This window comes from Zeus faber (assembly GCF_960531495.2).
Source record: "Zeus faber genome assembly, chromosome: 3".
Taxonomy (NCBI): domain Eukaryota; kingdom Metazoa; phylum Chordata; class Actinopteri; order Zeiformes; family Zeidae; genus Zeus; species Zeus faber.
In genome coordinates, this window is record NC_137190.1 from 8,934,237 (window position 1) to 8,955,139 (window position 20,903).

The 20,903-nt window shown below is 46.6% G+C and overlaps 1 protein-coding gene across 2 annotated transcripts in view; it reads left to right on the plus strand.

The window, feature by feature from the left end:
• adcy7 (adenylate cyclase 7) overlaps positions 1-20,903 on the plus strand; it is a 68,308-nt gene that overhangs the window by 23,505 nt on the left and 23,900 nt on the right. For both annotated transcript variants that reach the window (XM_079997475.1, XM_079997476.1), the window contains exons 2-6: positions 3,134-3,879; positions 11,232-11,429; positions 12,546-12,713; positions 15,156-15,305; positions 18,708-18,868. In XM_079997475.1, coding sequence (XP_079853601.1) covers positions 3,715-3,879; positions 11,232-11,429; positions 12,546-12,713; positions 15,156-15,305; positions 18,708-18,868 — 842 coding nt within the window. In that variant the 5' untranslated portion in view covers positions 3,134-3,714. The remainder of the gene's footprint in view (positions 1-3,133; positions 3,880-11,231; positions 11,430-12,545; positions 12,714-15,155; positions 15,306-18,707; positions 18,869-20,903) is intronic.

Genomic DNA, 20,903 nt, shown 5'->3' on the forward strand with positions numbered 1-20,903 from the left:
CCTCATTTCATGAGCTTAACAGTGACAGGACTCCATGGAAGTACAGTAGCGCTATTAAGCCATCGTCCCGTGTCTGAGATTGGAGTGAGATATATCTGTGGTATTTAGTTTGGGTCTGGCTGGTGAGTAAATCATCCCCCTTAGTGTAAACAGTGAGTAAGAGAGTGTCTGTCTGGTGATGGTCCTCTTCTTCCCACGGGCCAGCTGCCCTCCGCCCCCGGCCCCCTTTTCCACCATTAAATGCTTCTACCTTTTCCCTCCGTCCCGTGGAGCCGATTTTACTACCTGACCCCGCCCCGTTCAGCTCCCCCACGCGGCTCAGGGCCGGAGACAGGACGGGGGAGAACTCGCCGTAAAGTGTTTGTGGTTACAGGTTTTTCTGCGAGTGCCACTCATTTTGGCTGCGAAAACTGTGCGTTTTGCGCGTGTGCGGCGGTGCCGTGTGCCCGGTGCCAGTGGGTGTGGCGTTGTATTGTATTTTCCAGCCCGGCTCCTGCCTTTTGTCCGCTGCCCGCACAAACGGTGCATTCTTTTTATGGCCCCCGTCATCCGTTCCAGTTGCTATGCGAGGAACTAACACGGGGCAAATACCTCCCCGGCTATAGATCTGCAGTATCAGCTCCTGGCGGAAATGAGCTTTCTATTGACGGCGGTGTGAAGTTCATGCTGTTTACATTGAGCCGCAGGCCGCGCCGGGCTTTCCTTCTCTCGACTGGCACACGATCGGACGTCAACAAGGAACGGGCGGTTCATCGAAAAAAGGGGGGGAAAAAGAACCCAAATTGGAACCTTGAACAACCTTTATTTGCTGAGTGAGAATAACCTTTGTTTGTATAGCACCTTTCAAACTCAACACAACTACATTACAAGCAGGCCGTCAGATAGTGAGAATAAAAGCAAAGCAAAGTGCATCTACAAAGTCGAATAATAAAATAACCAAAAGGATGAAGTAAATCAGAAACAGGGTGAGAATAAGCGTTCCTCAGCGAGGAACAATGGCGTCTTGGATTTTACCATCATGACACCCCAAAATGCATAAAATAGAGTGAATGCTTTAATTTCTCTGCTGTAGATTCCTCGTTCCAAGGTTTCTTATTCTGCGCAGCGAAGATGAACCCCCCCGAAAATGTGTTGAAACATTATCTTGTGCTTTGGACATTCTGTCATTCTTTCCGCCCGATTTTAAGCTCCTGCAAACGTACTTAAGCTGTGTCATAATAAAGTGTTATTTGTTATAGTAGTGTATGCATATATCTTTTTTGGCACAAACAGGGCAGCTGCAGTAGAGCGACAGGGTGTGGTCTGTTCTCATTACGCTCGTTGCTATTGTTTGTTGCACAGAGGTCAAGCATCCGCGAACCTGGCACGGATCAGACGTCTAATAAGACCATTAGAGTGACGGTGTTGTACGTGGAAATACGGGGAAATTAATATGTTCCAGGTAGAAATCCCGCTTTAGAATGGGTCGTCACAAAAGCCTCGACATTTTGCAGAAGTAAATTTTAGTCAAATCCAACCCTGATCGAGATTTATGTGCATTCGAAACAAGCATCCAGGTTTTACCGGAAGACCGTTTTACCGTCGTTGAGCGTCGTTGAGCACCTGCTCTTTTTGCATTCTTCATGAGGGATGGAAATAAAATATCATTGGTTCAGTACGTCAATCAAAGGTCCTTCGGTGTCAAGCAGAAGGCCCTCCACCATGAGGATGTGGGTCTCATCCAGCTTGGGGTCCAGATGCCGGGGGAATCTGAGTCTCCAGGGTGTTGTTGATGCAGTGCGATTCTTTTTCCGCACTTCACCGGGCTCTTCGGCCACGCGTGGACAGTGCTCATCACGGCGTCCGTGTCCACGCACTTCTGGTCTTCTGTTCTTTTTCTTTTATTTTTCGTTTTTTTATTTTTCAATTCGACAGCCTGTCTGTCTTCCCTTTTTCTCTTCTTATTCATTCGTCTTCACTTCAGGATGGATGCTTTTCTTGAAAGTTTGCCTTCTTCTGAGAGATCAAGTATCAAATATGTTATTTATTTCTTTTAATCCAAACAATCTTACGGATTCTCACTTTAATCTCGTCCTTTGCCATTTTTCACAGTGGTGTAATTTGAGCGAACAAGTTTCACTTGTTCGCTCGACACTTTGGCTCTCAATAGAAATTACAACATTTTTGGATTAAACGGTTTGCTGTGTATTGATGTGAGCCAGGATAGTTTGCCTCGTTGCCATGACGATGACAGGATCGTTACTACATAAGCTATCCCCCACTCCCCTCCCATGGCGTCTGTCTGCCGCTCTGGTCCAAATATCGCTTTTCCAGTACAGTGTGAAGGAGCCAGGGGTTTCGGCGCGTTAGGGATCTGGAACCTGGGATACAGGCTTTTGAGAGCGTTTGGTTTTTAGAAAGGGGGAAATGTCAAGTAAACCGGGCGACCGTCGGCCACATGGGAAACCGAAGCGGGTCAGTTTCGGGCCAGATCCACTGCAACAGCTGGAGCGGCTCTAGCCAGCCTTCAATTTGCACAGTGGCTGAAAGCTCTTGTGGATCTGATTTGATAAAGGGCCATAATTGGCCTGGATCCATCTCCGGATGCAGGACATCTCCATCTCCATGATCCTTGTGAGTGAAGCAGGCGTGTTCCCATATGAGGGCGCAGGAAGGGCACGACCTGTCTAGCTCACAGTGGGAGCTTTGGTCGGGGCGGGCTGATGACTTTTGGAAAACAATTGTGTGATTTCTTTTCCTGGTATTTTACGTCAAGATCTTTGGTCACGCAGTCTCAGTCTTTTGACTTGCTCTCGCCTCCCCCGGTACTTGCATTTGGAGACTCCAGACACATAGTTCAATTTAATCTTCGGCCCAAATTGAATCAACAAAGTCTGATATTGGAAAAGCATCAAATATGAAAAGCACACTTTCCCCATTTGCGATGCACGGAATCTACCTTCTTAAGCAGACAGGAGTAAACTCTTTTTCCTGATATGGGTTTACCTTAACAGACAATTGCAATATTTGTATTCATTTGAAAGTATTTCATAGACCTAGTCAAGGAAATTATCCGCCTCTGTTTTCCCAGACGCTGGCGCTGAGGTTAACTTTTTCTTTCCTTCCCTCCTTCCCTCCACGGTGGTGTCTCCAGTGGGTGGAGCGTCCCAGGATTTATCCGTACGGTCCCCGGCGCCTGGGCACATCCTGAAGGCTGCCAGGATCCTGCATGACCCCGCCGACCGCCCTCCCCAGCTCCCGCTCTCCTCCTCCTCCCCCCTTTTCTTGAACTAGCCTCTCCTCCCCTTCCCGGGATCTCCCGCTCTCAGGGTTATTACTCAAAGGCCTCAGGAGAGGGGAAGACAGGAGCTGGCAACCAATGAACCGGCCCGACCTGCCAACGACAAACAGGAGATAGAGAGGAGACACAAAGCGGTCGGAGAAAAGGGGGGGGATCTATAACAACGCTGTAAAAGGAACGGCCAAAGATGCCTTGCAGAGAGGAAGCCGCAAACATCACTTTGGGGCCATGAGCCAGCGAGGGGCCGCTACCCTATCTGGAACTGGATTATACCAGACATCACACCGACCGACTCAGCCGCCCCAGAGAAACCCCTAGAAGAAGAAGAAGAAGACACGCTGTGGAATTGTGTTATTATTATTCTTCTTTTCCTCCCGAGCTCCCTTGGCTTCCCTCTCGCTATGCCCGGCTGCTATGTGTGAGAGGCGGCGGCCATGCCAGCCAAGGGGAAGTACCTGTTGAATGACCAGGAGCTGAAGCATGAGGCGCTGTACCGCAAGTTCTCCTGCATCAGCCAGTACCAGCCGCTGGTGCTGCTGCTGGGCCTGTCCATGTTCTCCTGCGGGATCCTGCTCATCCTCTTCTTCGCCCTGCGACTGGTGAGTCTACTCGAATTATCTTTTTGTATTGACGCATGATCTCCTGGGCCGCCTGTACACACGGTAGGGATTTTATTTATTGCAGAGGATCGTTATTCAAACGCTGCTTCCACAATGCTGCCAAATGCGATGAAGCCATCTAAGCCAGTGGTTCACTCCAGTGATAGGCGATATGGGTTTGGACCATTTAGGACTGGAAAATATCAATATAATATTGATATTGTGATGTGTGGGGCTGTCCCAAAAATATACGACCAAACATTAGTCGACGAGAAGATTCTTAGTCTACCATGTTTTTCATTGCTTGGTTGGTCGGTCGCAGGCAAAAAAAACAAGAACTCCATCCGCATCTTGTCAAAATGAACCTTAAAACCTAAATGGCTTGACCTGTGTATGAAATGCTAGAGAATTTGAAACCAATTTTAAGAAAAATAAATGTTCAGTCTCCTTGCTGGTTGTTCCGACACATTCAGAAGAATAATTACAGCTTTCGATGAGCGGCTTTTGCCGGTAATTAACAGGCTGCTCGCTTCATGTGTGCGCGCCGCATGAAGTCGAGTCTAAAAGTCTGACAAAATATTGTGTAATTTATCAAAAATATTGTGTATATAACAAGAGCCATTTGAAACCGTTAATCACATCCTTTAAGAACCAAATCGTATTATGAATGGCCCGACAATTGATCTGTAATGTACCACAGAGTTAATGTAAGTTAGAATATTCTTTCCCATCCCTGCAACTCAAACCATTTTCTGACCATAATGGAATCGATATCATAAAAGTGCGACAAAAGTACGACTAATAGTCGACAAGGAAAATCTTAAGTCGGCGGCAGCCCTAGTGATATGAGACCAGATATCACCTGGGATTTTGATAGTAGTAATATCACAATATAGTGAAGTGTTGTGTTGTGTCTTTAACGCTGCATTACAGTAAAGTAGTGCAACTTGAAGTCGATCCACCTGCTCGGTCATAATGTCCACATTGATAATGATTGTTTCTCAAATATCTTATGAAAGCACCGATAATGAGCTAAACTACAAGCTTGATAAAACTGATGGATTTGTTCTGATGTTTGAAGCAGACTGAAATACTGCACAAGGTATTGGATTCATGTTTCATTCTACCATTCATAAGCTCTGCATCATCTTTGTGAATCATATATATATATATATATATATATAATCGATTATTTTTTCTGCCGTGAACCTGACAAACTTGACAAGTATTTATCGCGATTTAAAAGCTGTTGGTTTGTGCTGGATCCTTATTTTCCTCAAGGGAGGATGGACCGTCCACCCACACATCTGTTGGGCATTTGTTCCGAGGCAGGAAGCCACAGTTTGATTCGAGTGATACTTGTGTTTTTATTCCTGAGCGTATGAGCTTGACGCTACTGACGGATTAGTTTGATTTGCAGTTGACTGAACTCGAGCCTTTTGCGGGTGTAGTGCGGTGCTGAAAAGTCTCGGATCAACTTGTAGGGAGGGGTCTCTCTCTAACAGACAGCTGAAGATGGACGTGCAGAAAAAGACCTCTAAATGGGTGACGTCTTGATAGAAAATTCTGGGATGTGGATGAACATACTGGAGAAACACCCATGAGGCTGTTCCATGACGGAACCAAACTCAAAAAGGCCTCAAAAAAAGCTAGACTGAATCCAAAGTCCGTCATCGTCCTACTGGCTCGGTATCCAATGGGAAGGCATCGGGATCAGAGCATCAGGACCAAGTTCTGTCGCGTGGAGATGAGGGAGAAGAAGAAAGTGCACTTGCATGGTCTTCCATTACCCGCCCCCCCATTACGTCCCTTTATCAGATACGATGAAATAAAGCGGTTCAGATGTCGTTCCCTCCCGGGATTTGAACCATTTCCACCTCTTCGCCTTCATGGTTACGGCAGTAAACAGAAAGTTTACGGTACAAACACTTCTTAGGCTCAACTCTCAACTTTGAATTTTTCTCCGTAACGGCGCCAGGCCCGTTGAATGTCATCTTAATCAAATTAAATTCACTTGTATTAATATCACGCGTGTTGCTCTTTGTCGGTGACTGCGATCGAGACAAACGTATACACAGCCACAGATCCGAGCTTCTAATTATAGCGGAGATCATAATTAGACAGCGCCGTGGATCATCCTCCCGGGGCTGAAGTCTTTCTTGAACAATGAGATGAGGAGGATTAGCGCATTAAAGACGCCGTTGATTGCAACCAGATCCTCCTTCTAATTATGAGCGTACGCACTCCGACCAACAGAGCGTCATCGTCTTCTGGGATCCTCTCGGACTGAGCGCTGCGTCGCATATTTAAAAATAAATAAATAAAAGAGCTCCCTGACGTTCACGCTCGTCGGCTCTGACCAACCGACGGATGTTTAGAGAACTTCAATAATTACCAGAAATTAAAAAAAGAATCTGTAAATATATCGGTCACGTTTCAATAGCAGTCCATGTTACAAACGCAAATGTAACCTACACCTAGGTTACAGCGCCCGTTGAACAGACCTTGCCGCTTCAGCGAGCACTCAGTCCACGGCTCCCACGGAGCCCAGGGCGCGGTGCTGATGTAGGTACCAGATGTGCTCGGCCTGGCAGATCGGCCCGCGCGCGCGCGCGTCAGAGGGTGGAAAAAAACCCCACGGCGCAATGAAAGTGAGGTGCCGGCACGCACAAACCACCGGCCCGTCTCGCCTGCGGAGAGGAGGTGGAGCGGCTATGTTCTGTATGGGCATTATTAATGGACATTTTGACCGGCAAGTTTATAATTTATCTTTTTTTTTTTTTTACATATTTTTTGATTTTTACTGGGCACCAAAGCAATGCCATTCTCCATATTACAAGTCAGTGTACCATCAAAATGATTTTGAAGCTGTAGAGGTAAAATAAGTGACATAGTGTCGCTTTAAGTAACACAGACTTCCTCCTCACATGGAACACCCATTTTAATCTTCAGTGCCTTGCTCAAGGACACTGGAGCTGATCTTTCTCAATCGGTCTCACTCTCCCAGGATGACGCACGCAGAGCCACGTTGCCGTATATAAACGCTAAAGAGTAACAGAAACAAAATAAAATTGCCCGGTGAATGGAAAAATAAGCTGGAACAAGGTTGTTCCCAGAGTTTTTAGGAGAGCGTGGCGGTAGCGCTGTAACTCTGTTGTTGTTGTCATGGCAACGGGTAGCTCAGCGTCCAGTCCGTCGCTGTTTAAGCCGAGGAGTCGACAGCGATTATATTACAGTCCAAGAAAACCAATCCTCACCTTCCTGCTATTGGGCAGATCTCTCTCGCCCTCTCTCTCTCTTTTTTCTCTCGTTTTACGTCCCTCTCCTTCGTTTGCGTCTTTCTTTCTCGTGTATTCTCCCTCCTCATCGCCCCATCTCCCCTGAGATGTAGTTCATTAGGTGTACGGATGTACACCTAATGAACAGCAAACACATGCACACACACGTGCTCTCTAATACTGAACCACCGATCTTTAAAAGTGATATATATTCCATCCTTGGACACACACACACACACACACACACACACACACACACACACACACACACACAAATACAGGCATATGTGTATATAGAGTCATCCAGAAAAACCTTTAAAAACTAGATTGGTTGACTTAGTGAAGTGCTTTAAAAACAGCATGAAAAGCCTTTCAGATTACGAGGACCCTAATGTATCCTCCAAACCTGACAGTCCGAGTCTCCTATTAATGCCGGTGGGTATTCAGGTGTTTAGTCCTTTTTAAACCGCACACACACAGACATGCACGCACATACACACACACACACTTTTGGGCTTGTGTAACTCTCTCGTAGGGGTGGAGGAGGGTGTAGCCGGCGGTGTCAGAAAGTCATCTTGTCGACTTGTGTATCCCTCCCCTCTGACGGTGGAGACGTGATGAAGGGCAGCGCGGAGGGAAACAGGGCGACCCATTGTTCCAGTAGCCACTCGAAACCACTGCTTTTTCGGGCCGTGGCGGGATGGAGAGGAGGGTTTGAAAAGACCTTTTTTGGGGGTGGTTGGGTTCTGTGTGAACGCACTACAGAATCTGAGAGAGAGAGAGAGAGAGAGAGAGAGAGAGAGAACCCCTGGGTCAAGAGTAAACATTTTGTTTTGTTTGGAGTTTCTTATTTTGAGCCACACTTGTCCTTGTACCCTGGCTTTTGGGTTGCCAGGTCTGTTCATGATGGACGGTGCAAGAAGGTCCTGGGTTAGATTCCCGCCTGGGGCGCTGTTGGCACCACGCTCCGGTGGGTTATTTCCCCATCAGGGACCTTTCTGTGTGGAGTTTGGATGTTCTCCCCATGCTCACTTGGGGTTTCCTCTTTGTAACATCGGTAAGGATCCCAACCAAAAACATCCATTGCTGGGCGTCTGACCAGCGATGGACATGTGACATTGGTCTCTGGGGCTGTCCCACTGCTCCTGGCTGCCCCCCGGAGGATTGACAAGCTGTGATGGGTCAGAAGGTCAGGTTTCACCGGCCACCATTTGAGAAAGAGAGTGTGTGTGTGTGTGTGTGTGTGTGTGTGTGTGTGTGTGTGTGTGTGTGTGTGTGTGTGTGTGTGTGTGTGTGTGTGTGTGTGTGTGTGTGTGTGTGTGTGTGTGTGTGAGACATAAATAATCCTCAATCTTCTCTAAACTGAAGCTGATGATGTTGATGTTGCACCAAGAACTTCTGCTTAACAGCAGTAATACGTACTAACTGTACGTCCATTTACATTTATCATTGTTGAGCGATACAGGGTAGAAATACAATACATAATGTATATCATTTCTGACCATTGCAGTGATGTTTAGCATTTTAGTATACATCTTTTGTGTCTATATCTTTGACAGCCAGGGAAAACCATTGATATCTGATATTTCCTCACAATATGCCAGTGGTGTTGCTGCATTACAAGGAAACCAGGTCAACAGTTTGAACGGTGAAATGCTGGAGAGGCTGATAATGGTGGAGACAAGATCAAGGACGTACGTTCCCCTTGTTCCGCAGAGGAGGACTCCGTGCAGATCTTACTTACAGTATTGCTCTCTAAAAGCCTCTCTGGTGTCATTACTTGTCTTCAAACAGGTCATTTGCAGATACGCAAATTACATGAAATTGCGAGGCTCTCGCAAGACGAATATGGAAAGTAGTCTAACACATGTATAAATGAAAGCCTGTTATGTGATAGGAAAATAGGTGGGGTTCTTTTCTCTCTCTCTCTCTCTCTGTGTGTGTGTGTGTGTGTGTGTGTGTGTGTGTGTGTGTGTGTGTGCGTGTGCGTGCGTCTCGCAGCTGGATCCGTGGGAGGGGAAATTACCTCTTAACAACAGGCAATATAAACACTTATGATCTATAGATTCTTGTGTCATCTCATGTATCTGGGGGAGTTTTTCATTCACGTATTTTTGGAGGACTTATTTTCCCCCGAACAAGCAACTGCATTTTCAAAACGAGCCCAAAAATCAGAACCCATGACACTCCGATTTTTTTTTAACTACTTCGGAAACAAACAAACTCACCTGATTCTAAGCGTATTATTTAAGTACTTTTTTATTATAATAACAAGTTATTATTCATGCCGTGTGGCGACCACTCTTCTATGGCTGTTCTGAGGCTGGTATTCATACAAAGAAAATGACCCACAAATAGACTGAACACATCCATTCAATTCATTAAACTCATTCACTATTGTATCCATGAATCGAAGCCCAAAAAGCCCAAACATCGCTCCGGCCCGACTCAATGCCATGGCAACCGCAGGGCTTGGTATGTGATGGAGGTCTGCTCACACGTCTCCTGCACTCTTTCACACTCCGAGACAATTGGAAACGCGCACGCACACACGCACGCACGCACGCACACACACACACTTAACACAGGCTTTCACACACACATTCTCTATCTCCATCCAGTCACTGAATCAGGAAGCCTGTGTGGCCTGGAGCAGGCAGGAAGTGATGCGGAGGCAGATATGGCTGAAGCCTCGCTGATCCCACATGAGCCTCGGTGCTCGGCCTCTCCACTTCTCAAAGAGTCTAAACAAAACGTTTCACCTGCGCCTTTTTGCGGTTAGGTGGGTATAGGCTAGGAACAATAACTCATATAGAATAAATAAAACCCACACGCTACAGCTTGTGCAATAAATCTGTAATATATCTTATTATAAGAATTTTGAGCCAAGTCATCTATTGTTTTTCGTGTCCATATTTATTCATCCTGTACAGAAACATCCCAACTCTATTAATATGTACAGTATACCCAGAGTCAATACTTGTGACCTGCAACACTGCCACAGCCCCTGCCATGTCCTTTTAATTTATCTTGTGCAGCTGTTTTTTTTTTTTTGTTTTTTTTTGTATATCTACAATAAATTGATCTTTAATAATAATCCTTTCAGGCTGTTCAACTTTTTTCATTCACCGATCCTTATCTCGACAAATTCCTTGTATTATAGTATTGTGTATTTTGTAGTGTAGTCTGTATTAACATGTTTAATCTCTTACATGAGAACGAAAGCTGGAATCACAAAGTGAGAGCGCTTAATTTACCGAGCGCCGCATCGGTGTGACAGCCTAAAAGCTTGCGCGCCTAAAAGCGTTCCGTCGCCATTCGGGGGCCGCGCCGGGGTCAAGGTGGGAATTCGGTGACGCGTGCAACGAGATGCCGTGCGAGTATTTCTGAACGAGATGCACGGAATAAGCCGCGAGTCCGGTGGAGCGTGGATATAGATCCTGGACGTCCTGCGCCGACGCCGGACCAGGAAACTATACATGGGACGGAGCAGGGATGGAGGGAGGACGGAGCAGGGGAGGAGGAACGTCGGCTGGTGGTGACGAGTTCCACGCCGTGGGCCCAAATTGATTGAGTTGATTTGTTGAGTTGTTTGCCCTGCACGATCCCTTCAGCGCTGAATCGAATCTCCTGGTGTTTCCCACTGTGCTCCACTGGTCCCAGATCTTGGATGGAACCCTAATATGGGAGAAAACATGTCCCAAAATGTCCCCTTATTTCTAACACTACTACAGCACGTGTGGAAAAACACTCAAGGGACATGCATTGGAAATATTTGTATTGCACTATTTCAAAATACAGAATATAATAAAAATAAGGTTTTCAATGCAATTAACATCAATTTAATGAACACATTACATTGTATCTACACAAAATATCAAAGACAAATCAAGAGAAATGTACTATAGAGACAGGCGGGCGTAAGGTGGTGAGGAGGCGCGCATGGCGGGATTTTATTTTTGTCTAAAATGAGACAATTATATACATATGCTGTGTATATATATTTTTTTTTAATAAAAAAAAAATTATATTTTTTAAATGCGTGTGTGGGTTTGTGTTTGTTTTATCCCTCAGAGGGCGGAGCAGCACTGTGCCTTTGTCAGCGTGGTGAGCTGCAGCCTGTGCGTCTTCCTGGCCGTGTTCGTGCTGGTGTGCACGGAGACGCTCACCCAGCGATGGAGGCGCCTGCTGGGCCTCGCCGTCTGGGCCACGCACCTCACCATGGGCTACACCTTCATCTTCAGCAGCCCCCTCATCTTGCCCTGGGACCAGGTGAGCTCCTCCACCCGCGCTGCTGCACAGCAGCCGGACAGCGCCCGACAGTGACTTTTGGAAGTGGTCGCCCAGTTGGCCACCACGCATCAGCTGTTGGAGACTTTAAATCATGTTATGATGGAGTGATATGATGATGCTGTATGATTATAATCCATATTTCAATATTCTCATTTGTTTCATCATTTGGACAGAGTAAATCGATCCGCCATGATAGCTTAATTTCCTTGGTTGAAGTTTCTAAAGATACGGAGGTATACCGCGCTTTATTCTATTTCTATTAAAATCTTATTCCATCTGAAAAGTGCTCGGCAAAGGCCCCAACTTGTTGCCCTGGGCAACGGTTATTGTCGAGCCTTGCCTCTTCTCAGCCAGGAGTGGATAGGATTACAGGGCCCGCAGGTGCTGTAGCAGCCCTGGTGTAGGCTGGAAGTCAGAAATGTTGCGTAAATATGTAATTACAAAGGTTCTCGTATATAATTACAAGGGTTTTCATCGAGGTTTTCATGTATAATTACAAAGGTTTTCGTGGGCGAAATTCACCTTAATTGTAATAATTGTCGAACTAATAAAAAAGTAGCTGATCCATTCACATTAGCCTCTTAAGCGTCTTCTACGTCCCAAAATGTGGTGTGCGGTGGGCCGCTCAGCAGGCCAAACGCTGCAGTGAATGCGGCCCTCGTCACGTTCTCCGTACGGGAGCCGAAACGTAAATCGTAATTTGGGACGACGCCCGGGCTGGTTGCTTCTGACTTGATGCAGAAGAAGATTTGGGCTTTCCAAGTCTCGCAGGCTGTTCATCCCTCTTGGCTTTGGAGCCAGACCAATGGGAATTTTAGAAATGTGCACTCCTATATGTCCTGATCATTGACAGCAAAGAGACAAGTAGTGAGGCAGCTTGTGGCGGGGGCAACCGACTGCAGGATTTTGCATTCTATAGCGGTTGGATCTTTAAAACCAGGAATGTTTTCCACTTCCACACAGACTTCCTCTGAACCTGGGAGTACAAGTTTAAAGCTGGAGAGAAGGGATTTAGCGGCGTGTGTGATTTTTTTTTTTTTGGGGGGGGGGTTTTCGAGAGGATGACGCCTGTCCTCTTCCTCTCCCCTTGTCCAGGTGCCGTACTTCCTCTTCATCATCTTCACCGTCTACACCATGCTGCCCTTCCAGCTGTGGTACGCCGCGGTGCTCAGCATCGTCTCCTCGCTGTCGCACATCGTCGTCCTCACGCTGCGGCTGACGGTGTTCAGTCTGGACAAGCCTCCGCCCCACCTGGCCCATCAGGTGAGGGTCTGCCGGCGGGTGCTTCACTTTGGGTGGATGATGCTATTCCGCCGTGATTCACTTGGATATCATTACTTATTTGTTTTTGTTTTTTTAGTTTTTTTAGAGGGAGATCAGGCGTTTGACACTTAATTCCATTTCCTTCGCTGCGATCGGAGACAGACCAGCGGACGGTTCTGTCTTACATTCCACTCTTGAAACACTTGTCTTTGGGAAATGGGGAATCTCACCTGCCACTCCTATATCTATCTGTTTGGATTGTTTGTGTTAAAGGGGAAACTCCAGTTCTGCATGCTAACTGTGTTAGCTTAATGCATGGCTGCTGGTGGGATCAGCTAGCCTAGCTCCTGTGAAATCTGAGAAATCCGCCTTCAGGCATCTCAAAGAGCCGAATTATGCAAGTGATACACCTTACACAAGATCTTAGTTTTAAATGCAGCAATGTTCAGAAACTACTAGAAACTGACGACTATACATATTACTATACATACTAACAACTCACAAATATTAGAGACATTAAAAAAACAAACAAAGATTCCAAAACTGTCTTGTGACACACATATCGTATCGGGGGCAGAAGGAAAGGTGGGGTTGGAGTGAATGCACGGAGTGGATCCTGTAGTGGAACAGACTCTCGCTATGGAGGATCTTGGAACGTAACACAAAGTGCCGCCGTGGCCGTGACGGGTTTTTTCTTTCAGGTTTTCCTTTTATTCCTGTTTTTGTGATTGTGTCTGTGGGGTTGGTGTGGTTGGAGCAGCCACACCTGACCTGGATCTAGGTGATTGGGTCAGGGTGGCTGCATACCTGTTGCTCGTTGGTCGGTCTAACAAGCAGCAGGTAAAACCAGCATCCCCACACACACTCAGGAGAGGAGCCCTGTCATGACATGTTCCATCTGCTCCTGGCGAATTCCAACTGGCCAACTCCCTACAGTGAACTGGTGTTTACAACGCACCCGTCTTCTGTGCCGGAGGGCCCTGCAAACGCCAATTGGGTGGCGCGTGTTGGGAGAAACGGCCACAGTGATGTTACCGTTTGTTGTTTATAATTTAGTTTGTCACTAAGTCCGCTGCAGTGAGCGTCCACTCCAGCATCCACTCCGTATATTCACAACAACTCCCCTCGACGTGACGTGTGCCACAAAACACAAATACAAATGGATCCACGTGGGAATGGACCATTTAAATCGACATTATTGAGGTGTTTCAACGTTGTACGTGACGCAGGTAATAATCAATTATTTGTGGATGGGGAAATATATTTGTTTCTGTTTTTTGCATTTTTTAAATTTTACTGCAAGGTATTTATGCATCTTTTTCCATTTATATTTATTTATTTTCCAATATCTGTGTGAATTGTGACACAGGCTTCCTTCCATTTGTTTATCTTTATTTTCAGCGTAACCGTGATGTTGATTGAGGAATATGAGAGTAACCCTAATCCAGCCTAAATTTAAAAAATAGGGGATGGATTCTCCCATAGCAGTTCACCGGTTACAATAGTGACACATGATAAACAGACACACTAATAATGGAAGATCTGAGGTAACCTTCACCGCACCACACACGGAAGCTGAGACGGAAAGAGGAAGCGACGTCTGGAGTCGGGTGGTGGTGGTGGTGGTGGTGGTGGTGGTGGTGGTGGTGGCGGCGGCGGCGGCGGCGGTGACGGGCAGACAATAGTTCTGTTCACGGGTGCTGGGACCGGGCTGTCACGCCGATCCGAGGGCTCGGTGAGCGTGGCATTCCTCACCTGGGCGTGTCTGTCGCCGACCACGACACAAGGCACGGGCTCGCTCGGTGGCGGCAGGTGCGCGGCGGGCTCGTTTTTTTTTTTGGGAGCCGAGCGGAACTACGACTGGAGGTCGCCTCGGGGAGAATGTGTGTCGCCATCCGTGGGAGTTTGTTGAACCCGAAAACGGTATTTCTTGGTTGACACGATCACTGCTCGGTGCAAATCACGATTGAGAAACATTATGAACATTATGACCAAATTCTTTAAAGTGGTAATCCGTAAGACCACTATACGATACTGTGCTATATACAATTCTATATTTAATACTTTATTTAGGTGGCACTTGATAAGAAACAGCCATTCGATGTATTTGCCTCATGCATGTGCTCATCTATTATGCTGTTTCCATTGTTTGGTGGCGGGGTCCGCCATTCCCAGATTGGACACACACACACACACACATACAAGAAGCGAAAGTCAGCCGTGGTTAATTTGATAAAGCATCGTGTCTGGTTGGGGTCAGTAAACTGTCGATATGGATGAACATTTACCAAAAAAAAATCCCAAACAACGTCAAGTGACCCCAGCGAACAAAATCAATCGATCAGAAAAACCCGACGCGGAGGCCATCTGACGGATTGCCACTTTAATACGCGGCGCCTTCTCACCGCCGGCTCTGCTTCCCGTCCCCGTGTGCGAGCGCAGCTCCTGTCCAACGCGGTGGTGTTCCTGTGCGGCAGCGTGGTGGGGGCCTTCCACAAGGTGCTGATGGAGAAGACGCTGCGGCAGACGTTCCGGGACACGCTGCGCTGCCTCAGCATGCGCATGAAGCTGGAGATCGAGAAGAGGCAGCAGGTGGGTCACCGCGCCGCCTTTTGGAACCCTAAAAGGGGCTTTCTGTTGTTTTTTTTGGGGGGGGTGGGGCAAACGGCTTCCATGGGTGAGGGTCAGAGAGTCGGCCTCAAGCCTTTCTTTTGCTTTGAAATGCTTTTTCGGCAGTCTTTCACATGAGAGCCAAGACAAATATTTGGATAAACGGGGTGAACAGCCCCGAATACAGCGTCGTTGAATTTTACTTTACGGAATCGATTGCGCAATACTTCCGCGAGTTTTCAGAGGAATCAGACTCTAGAACAGAGTTTGCGCCGGTGCCAAAATACAATGGATTTTTCAAGCATTACGTCCACGTCAAAAATGTTCATTGTGGCTTCAGTTTTAAATAGGATTTCTATTTAAACGGAGCTTCAAGTGTGGCCGCTCTCTTGGATGACGGCGTGTTTTACTTTTTGAGCGTCTCCTGTCTGATAAAGGCCTTTTGTGGAAGAGGTTATAAAGGGTTCGTTGGACAGCGCTCGTCGTTTGTTCCGTAAACAGTTGCTTTGAATGACGGCGGTTTGACGATTTGACCTTTTCCTGATTTCTTTTTTTTTTTTTCGTATTTGCTTACGTGATTTATGGAATGCTTCTTGGCGATTGAAATATTTGCTCCTTGACTGATCTAAGGGGAAAATTAAATCTTTTTTTAAATCATTCCGTTCTCGACACGATATGGGGAATGGGAGTATAAAAATGGAGTATGAAATCGTTCTAACAGCGCGGGCTGATTTAATTCCGGTGTTGGACGTGGCCGCCGGCCAGCGCTCCAACACTCCCACAGACCTTTTCATTATAGTGGACAAAGCCCCAATTTAAGTCTTCCAAAAATGATCTCAGTACGTGTTGGAGTGTTATTTTTCGGTGGGGGTTGGGGGGGGTTGGTGGTCTGGGGGGGCGTGTCATGAGGTGTGTCTTATGCCCACCACATGTTTTATATTTACTATGCATCCATTTACATAACAATCTATTCCAAAGTACACAGCGGTGGCGTTTCTTCCGAAATACCTGTTGTTGTCCAGTGCCAGTTTGTCTGTTCTGCCAAGTGCAGCTTCACAAAACCGTTATTTTAAATCTTAATAGGAAGCTAAAACCTTTAAATCTCAATTTCCTCACTTTCGTCTTTCCAAAAATTTTTAATAAATCGAATTGCCTTTCCATTGCTTTTGAATGATTCAAATTCTGCAGCAACCTCATTGCTTTATTCGTGTTTATTATATCCACGTTATTTTAAGGTGGCGCGTTTCTTTTCCACTACAGATGCCTTCTGTATGATGTAATAAAACCAGGATTCAAGCAACACACCTTAAATTGTCGATGGTTGCCAGTTGGATATTTTAGCCAAAATTAGGCCAGTTACACAATACATCCTTGGGCCTCTGACTTTATTTGTTTGCAATAAAGCAATTTATTTTTCAACATACACCACATTCCATTCCCACTCCACCCACGAATGATCCGTGTCTTTCAAACGTCTTCTGTCACCGATTTCCTTGTTTTGAGCGTTGCTCGGGAGGCCACGCTAGGCCCACGGAGGGCCCGGCTTGGTTGCCGGGCGTCACTCGAAGGAATGGGATTGGCCTTAACATTGGAAGGCTTTTGTTGCCTTTGGGTGGAGACCGGAGCTCGGGCTTTATGGGGACGTGTACGGGGACATTGTGGGATGGCCCAGCTCCGCAGGGAAACCAAATGGGAAACACATTCATTCCATTCCCACAATAATTTGAGTGGGAAGACCCGTTTCCCTTTTTTTAGAACGTCTTTAAATGCACCGTGTTCAGAGAATGGATGGATGGATTGATGGACAAATACTAAATGATATATTATCAATAAATATTTGATTTTCCTGTTTTGTATTTTTATTAAGTTTTGTCTATTTGTATATATTTTTTTACTTCACTTTTTTAATTCTATTTTATTTGCTTTATCCGTTTTTCTGGCTTTTTAATTTTTTTATGCCAATGGTCTGTAGTGAAGTGCACCAAACCTTACCAGAACAAATTCCTTGTGTATGTAAATGTGTAATGGATAATAAAACTGATTCTGATGGATGGGTGTTGATGACAAAACCGGTTAATATATTCATGCATGTTAGACCCCCCCCCCCAAAGTTCCTTTATTTCATAAACATAGTTCCTTTCAGAATTTATTTCTCTAATATTACTTGGCAACATGCTTATTTGCCAGCTAATTAGCAAATGCCTTTTTATTTTAATACAAATTCCTAAAGTTTGGGCTGCAGTTTCAGCGTTAAAGGCTTTTCAGGCTGGAAAGAAGTTGTTGTCATGGTTCCCAACAGTAAAATGTGTTGGATAATAATTTTGAAAGTTGAGCAGGACCTGCCTGGACCTCAAATGTACTTTGCAACCGTTCTCTAATCTAACCCAATAATTAATGAAAGGTGGTACATGATCCACCTGCGCCCAATGGGGATCCACCTCCGCCCAGTGCCCCCGTCATCTCCTCAGCTCTGATGGCGTGAGGTGGGATTCATTATTAATTGAGAAGTTGGTTCATTGGTTCTGCAAAAAGACACTTCTCGGGTCAAGGACTTGAGATGCAGAGTAGGGTTTATTTTTATTTTTTATTTTGTTTTAACCGTATGCATAGCAGAACCCGTGGATCGTGGTAAGCGTGGTCCTCTATGTTGGTTTCTTTAGCGCTGGCTTTTTTTTTTTCCCAGCACCATTTTGCTCCTCCTCTTTCCACAAAGCCGTGCCTGTTCACCCGGCGGCCGCTACGGTGAGCCCGTACCGCGGCTCCTGCGGTCGAAATGAGCCGTGACGTCATGGAAAAAAACACTTAATATCTCAAACATTTATGCCGCCGGACGAGGGACGTGTTGGTTCAGCGAGTCAATCCGCTGCGTCTGCCGTGGACCTTGACGGCTGAATGAGCATCTGTGAGCGGAATCCACGTCTCTGTAATGGGTTCACGACCGGCTGAATATAAATACGTGACATGATGATGGGCTACACAGTACAATAGTGTGTGTGTGTGTGTGTGTGTGTGTGTGTGTGTGTGTGTGTGTGTGTGTGTGTGTGTGTGTGTGTGTGTGTGTGTGTCGCATGGGACAGGTTACTGTAAGTGACGCTCTCATCAGGAACCCACGGCTGTAACCTCAGCGCAGGAATGAAATTAAACGTCTCGATGGCCGAGATTAGGAGTCTGAGGCAAATAATGGGGGTGAAAGGTCAAAACCACATGGATGCATGACCGCATAATCTCTCTCTCTCTCTCTGTGTGTGTGTGTGTGTGTGTGTGTGTGTGTGTGTGTGTGTGTGTGTGTGTGTGTGTGTGTGTGTGTGTGTGTGTGTGTGTGTGTGTGTGTGTGTGTGTGTGTGTGTGTGTGTGTGTGTGTGTGTGTGTGCCCGCCCCCTGTAGGAGAACCTGCTGCAGTCGGTGCTGCCGGTCTACATCTCCATGAAGATGAAGCTGGCCATCATGGAGCGGCTGCAGGACTGCAAGGACAAGGAGGAGCAGCAGCGACTGGTGAAGGACAACAACTTCCACAGCCTCTACGTCAAGAGGCACGAGAACGTCAGGTAGCGCACGGCCGCCGCCGCCCCCGCCAGAAGGGGAAGAGAGCGAGGGGAGGGAAGGCCGGCGTGTTTTTGTTCGGGTGTCCCTGTGCAGCATCCGCCCAAAAGGAGAGATTGAACTTTTTTTTTTTTAACATATATATATAATGGATGAATCCTCCCTCCAAGGTATTTTTAACAGGTGGATTTCATTATCATAGTAATGGTTTCTACGGTGGAGATTCAATATTCAGATTTTTATTCTTTAGAAGAAGATTGCTGTACTTTCTCATATTATTATTATTATTATTATTATTATTATTATAGCTGTTGAGTTATATCGTATCCTCAAATGGATTTGGGTTGTAAATGTTTGTTAATTTCCAGACAAATAACAACAGGAGGCTTTTGAAAGTGGCTCCGTCTGGCAGCAGAGGAAACATTGTTTCTCGATTTGTACTTGGACCTTTTAGATCGTCGTCGTCACATAACCTGCACGGAAAATCACATCAATCCCAAGCCAATAAGGTTTTAACGCCTTCCCACGTCGCAAACAATGGATAATTTTTTTGGTTTGTTTTTTTTGCACTGCCTCTCCCCCGCACTAGTTCTCATGTTTCTATATCCGTCTCTCCTGAGCCACGTAGGACCCACTTCTCTAATCTAATTTCATTTCCCCCCCCGCCCCGCCCGTCGCTCGATCTATGGACAGATTTGCGCACACATTTGCATCATGGAATCCTAACTTTAGCCTCCACGCTGACCGTCAGAGCGGCGGAATAGAAAATTGCAGAAATTGCTCTTGGAGATTAGAAGGTTTATACGTACAAAGTGCTGACCCGGTTGGAGATTTTTTTGTTTTGTTTTTTCTGAACGGGGATTTCATTCATTTAGGACTTGCTGACGGATTTTGGATTAGCTCTCAGTGGCAGATGGCTCGGAGGCTAAAATGCTGATTTTCCGAATTTGGATATTTTATTTGCATTGGGTTACAACAGGCTAAACAAATGTTATCGCAAGCTAAAATCTAAATAGTCAAAATCAGTATTCAGATAGTAACAGCAAGTGATCATTGAAATAAAGTTATGCTTCATTGCACATAAAAAAAAATTCTCATCCAAAAAATAAACAAAGGAGGGTGGGACACAAATTATAAGGCTATAAATTCCCACTCTACTTGATTTTAGGCAGTTTTGTTTTTCCAATAATTTAGAAGCGGACTTGACTGCAGAAGGCTCTGTCCGTCATGAGGTCGGCGTGAGCGCATCCCCTGTTCTAAAAAGTCCACGGTTCACGTGTTGAATGACGCGCCGTGTCCCGGGTCCTTCTCTATATTTACTCGGCTCAGACCTGTCATTAGCTTTGTTTTGTGTCTGAGCGACGAGGCAGCTGGCCGCCCTCCACCCGCCGGTGCAGAGGCCCCCGGTCAGGTGCCGGCGTCTCTGGCTGCGATGGTGCGGCTGGGGGGGGGGGGGGGGGGCGCCTGAAGGGACTGCTGCATGGACGGGGTGTCCGACGGGGCCCCCGTGTGGCGCCAGGGGCCCGGACTTCCTGCAAGACAATTCCTGCGATGGCTTCTACTCGAGGTGGCCTCTGAGTTCCAAGGTCTTCACGGGTTCCGAAATCTGCACATTACCTTGGATATCCAGTCGCACCTGGCCAAAATAAATATTTAAGTTGTGTGGTGGTATACTGTGCACTTAAGTGAGATATTTGACCTCTAGGAGGAAGTGGATAAGGAGAACATCAGACTCTGAACGTGGCGCGGCGTGAACGGCACGGGGCACGAAGCAGCCCGGTCTGCTCGGCACAGGCCACTCTGCCCGCCCGGCCCAGTTCCGCTGGCGCGAGCCGACACAACTTTTAGGAATTCGGGGGCGGAAACCCGAGGGCGGGCGCCGGCCCCGTTACGGCTGGTCACCTTCAACGCGGCCGCACCCGCACGGGGCTCCGCGTACCTCGGCGGCGGCTCCCGACCGGTGACCTCAGCGCCGTGGGCCCGGCCTTCTTCACGTTCGTTCTTTTCGGAGACGCGCAAACTCGGATTTTTGCAAAAATG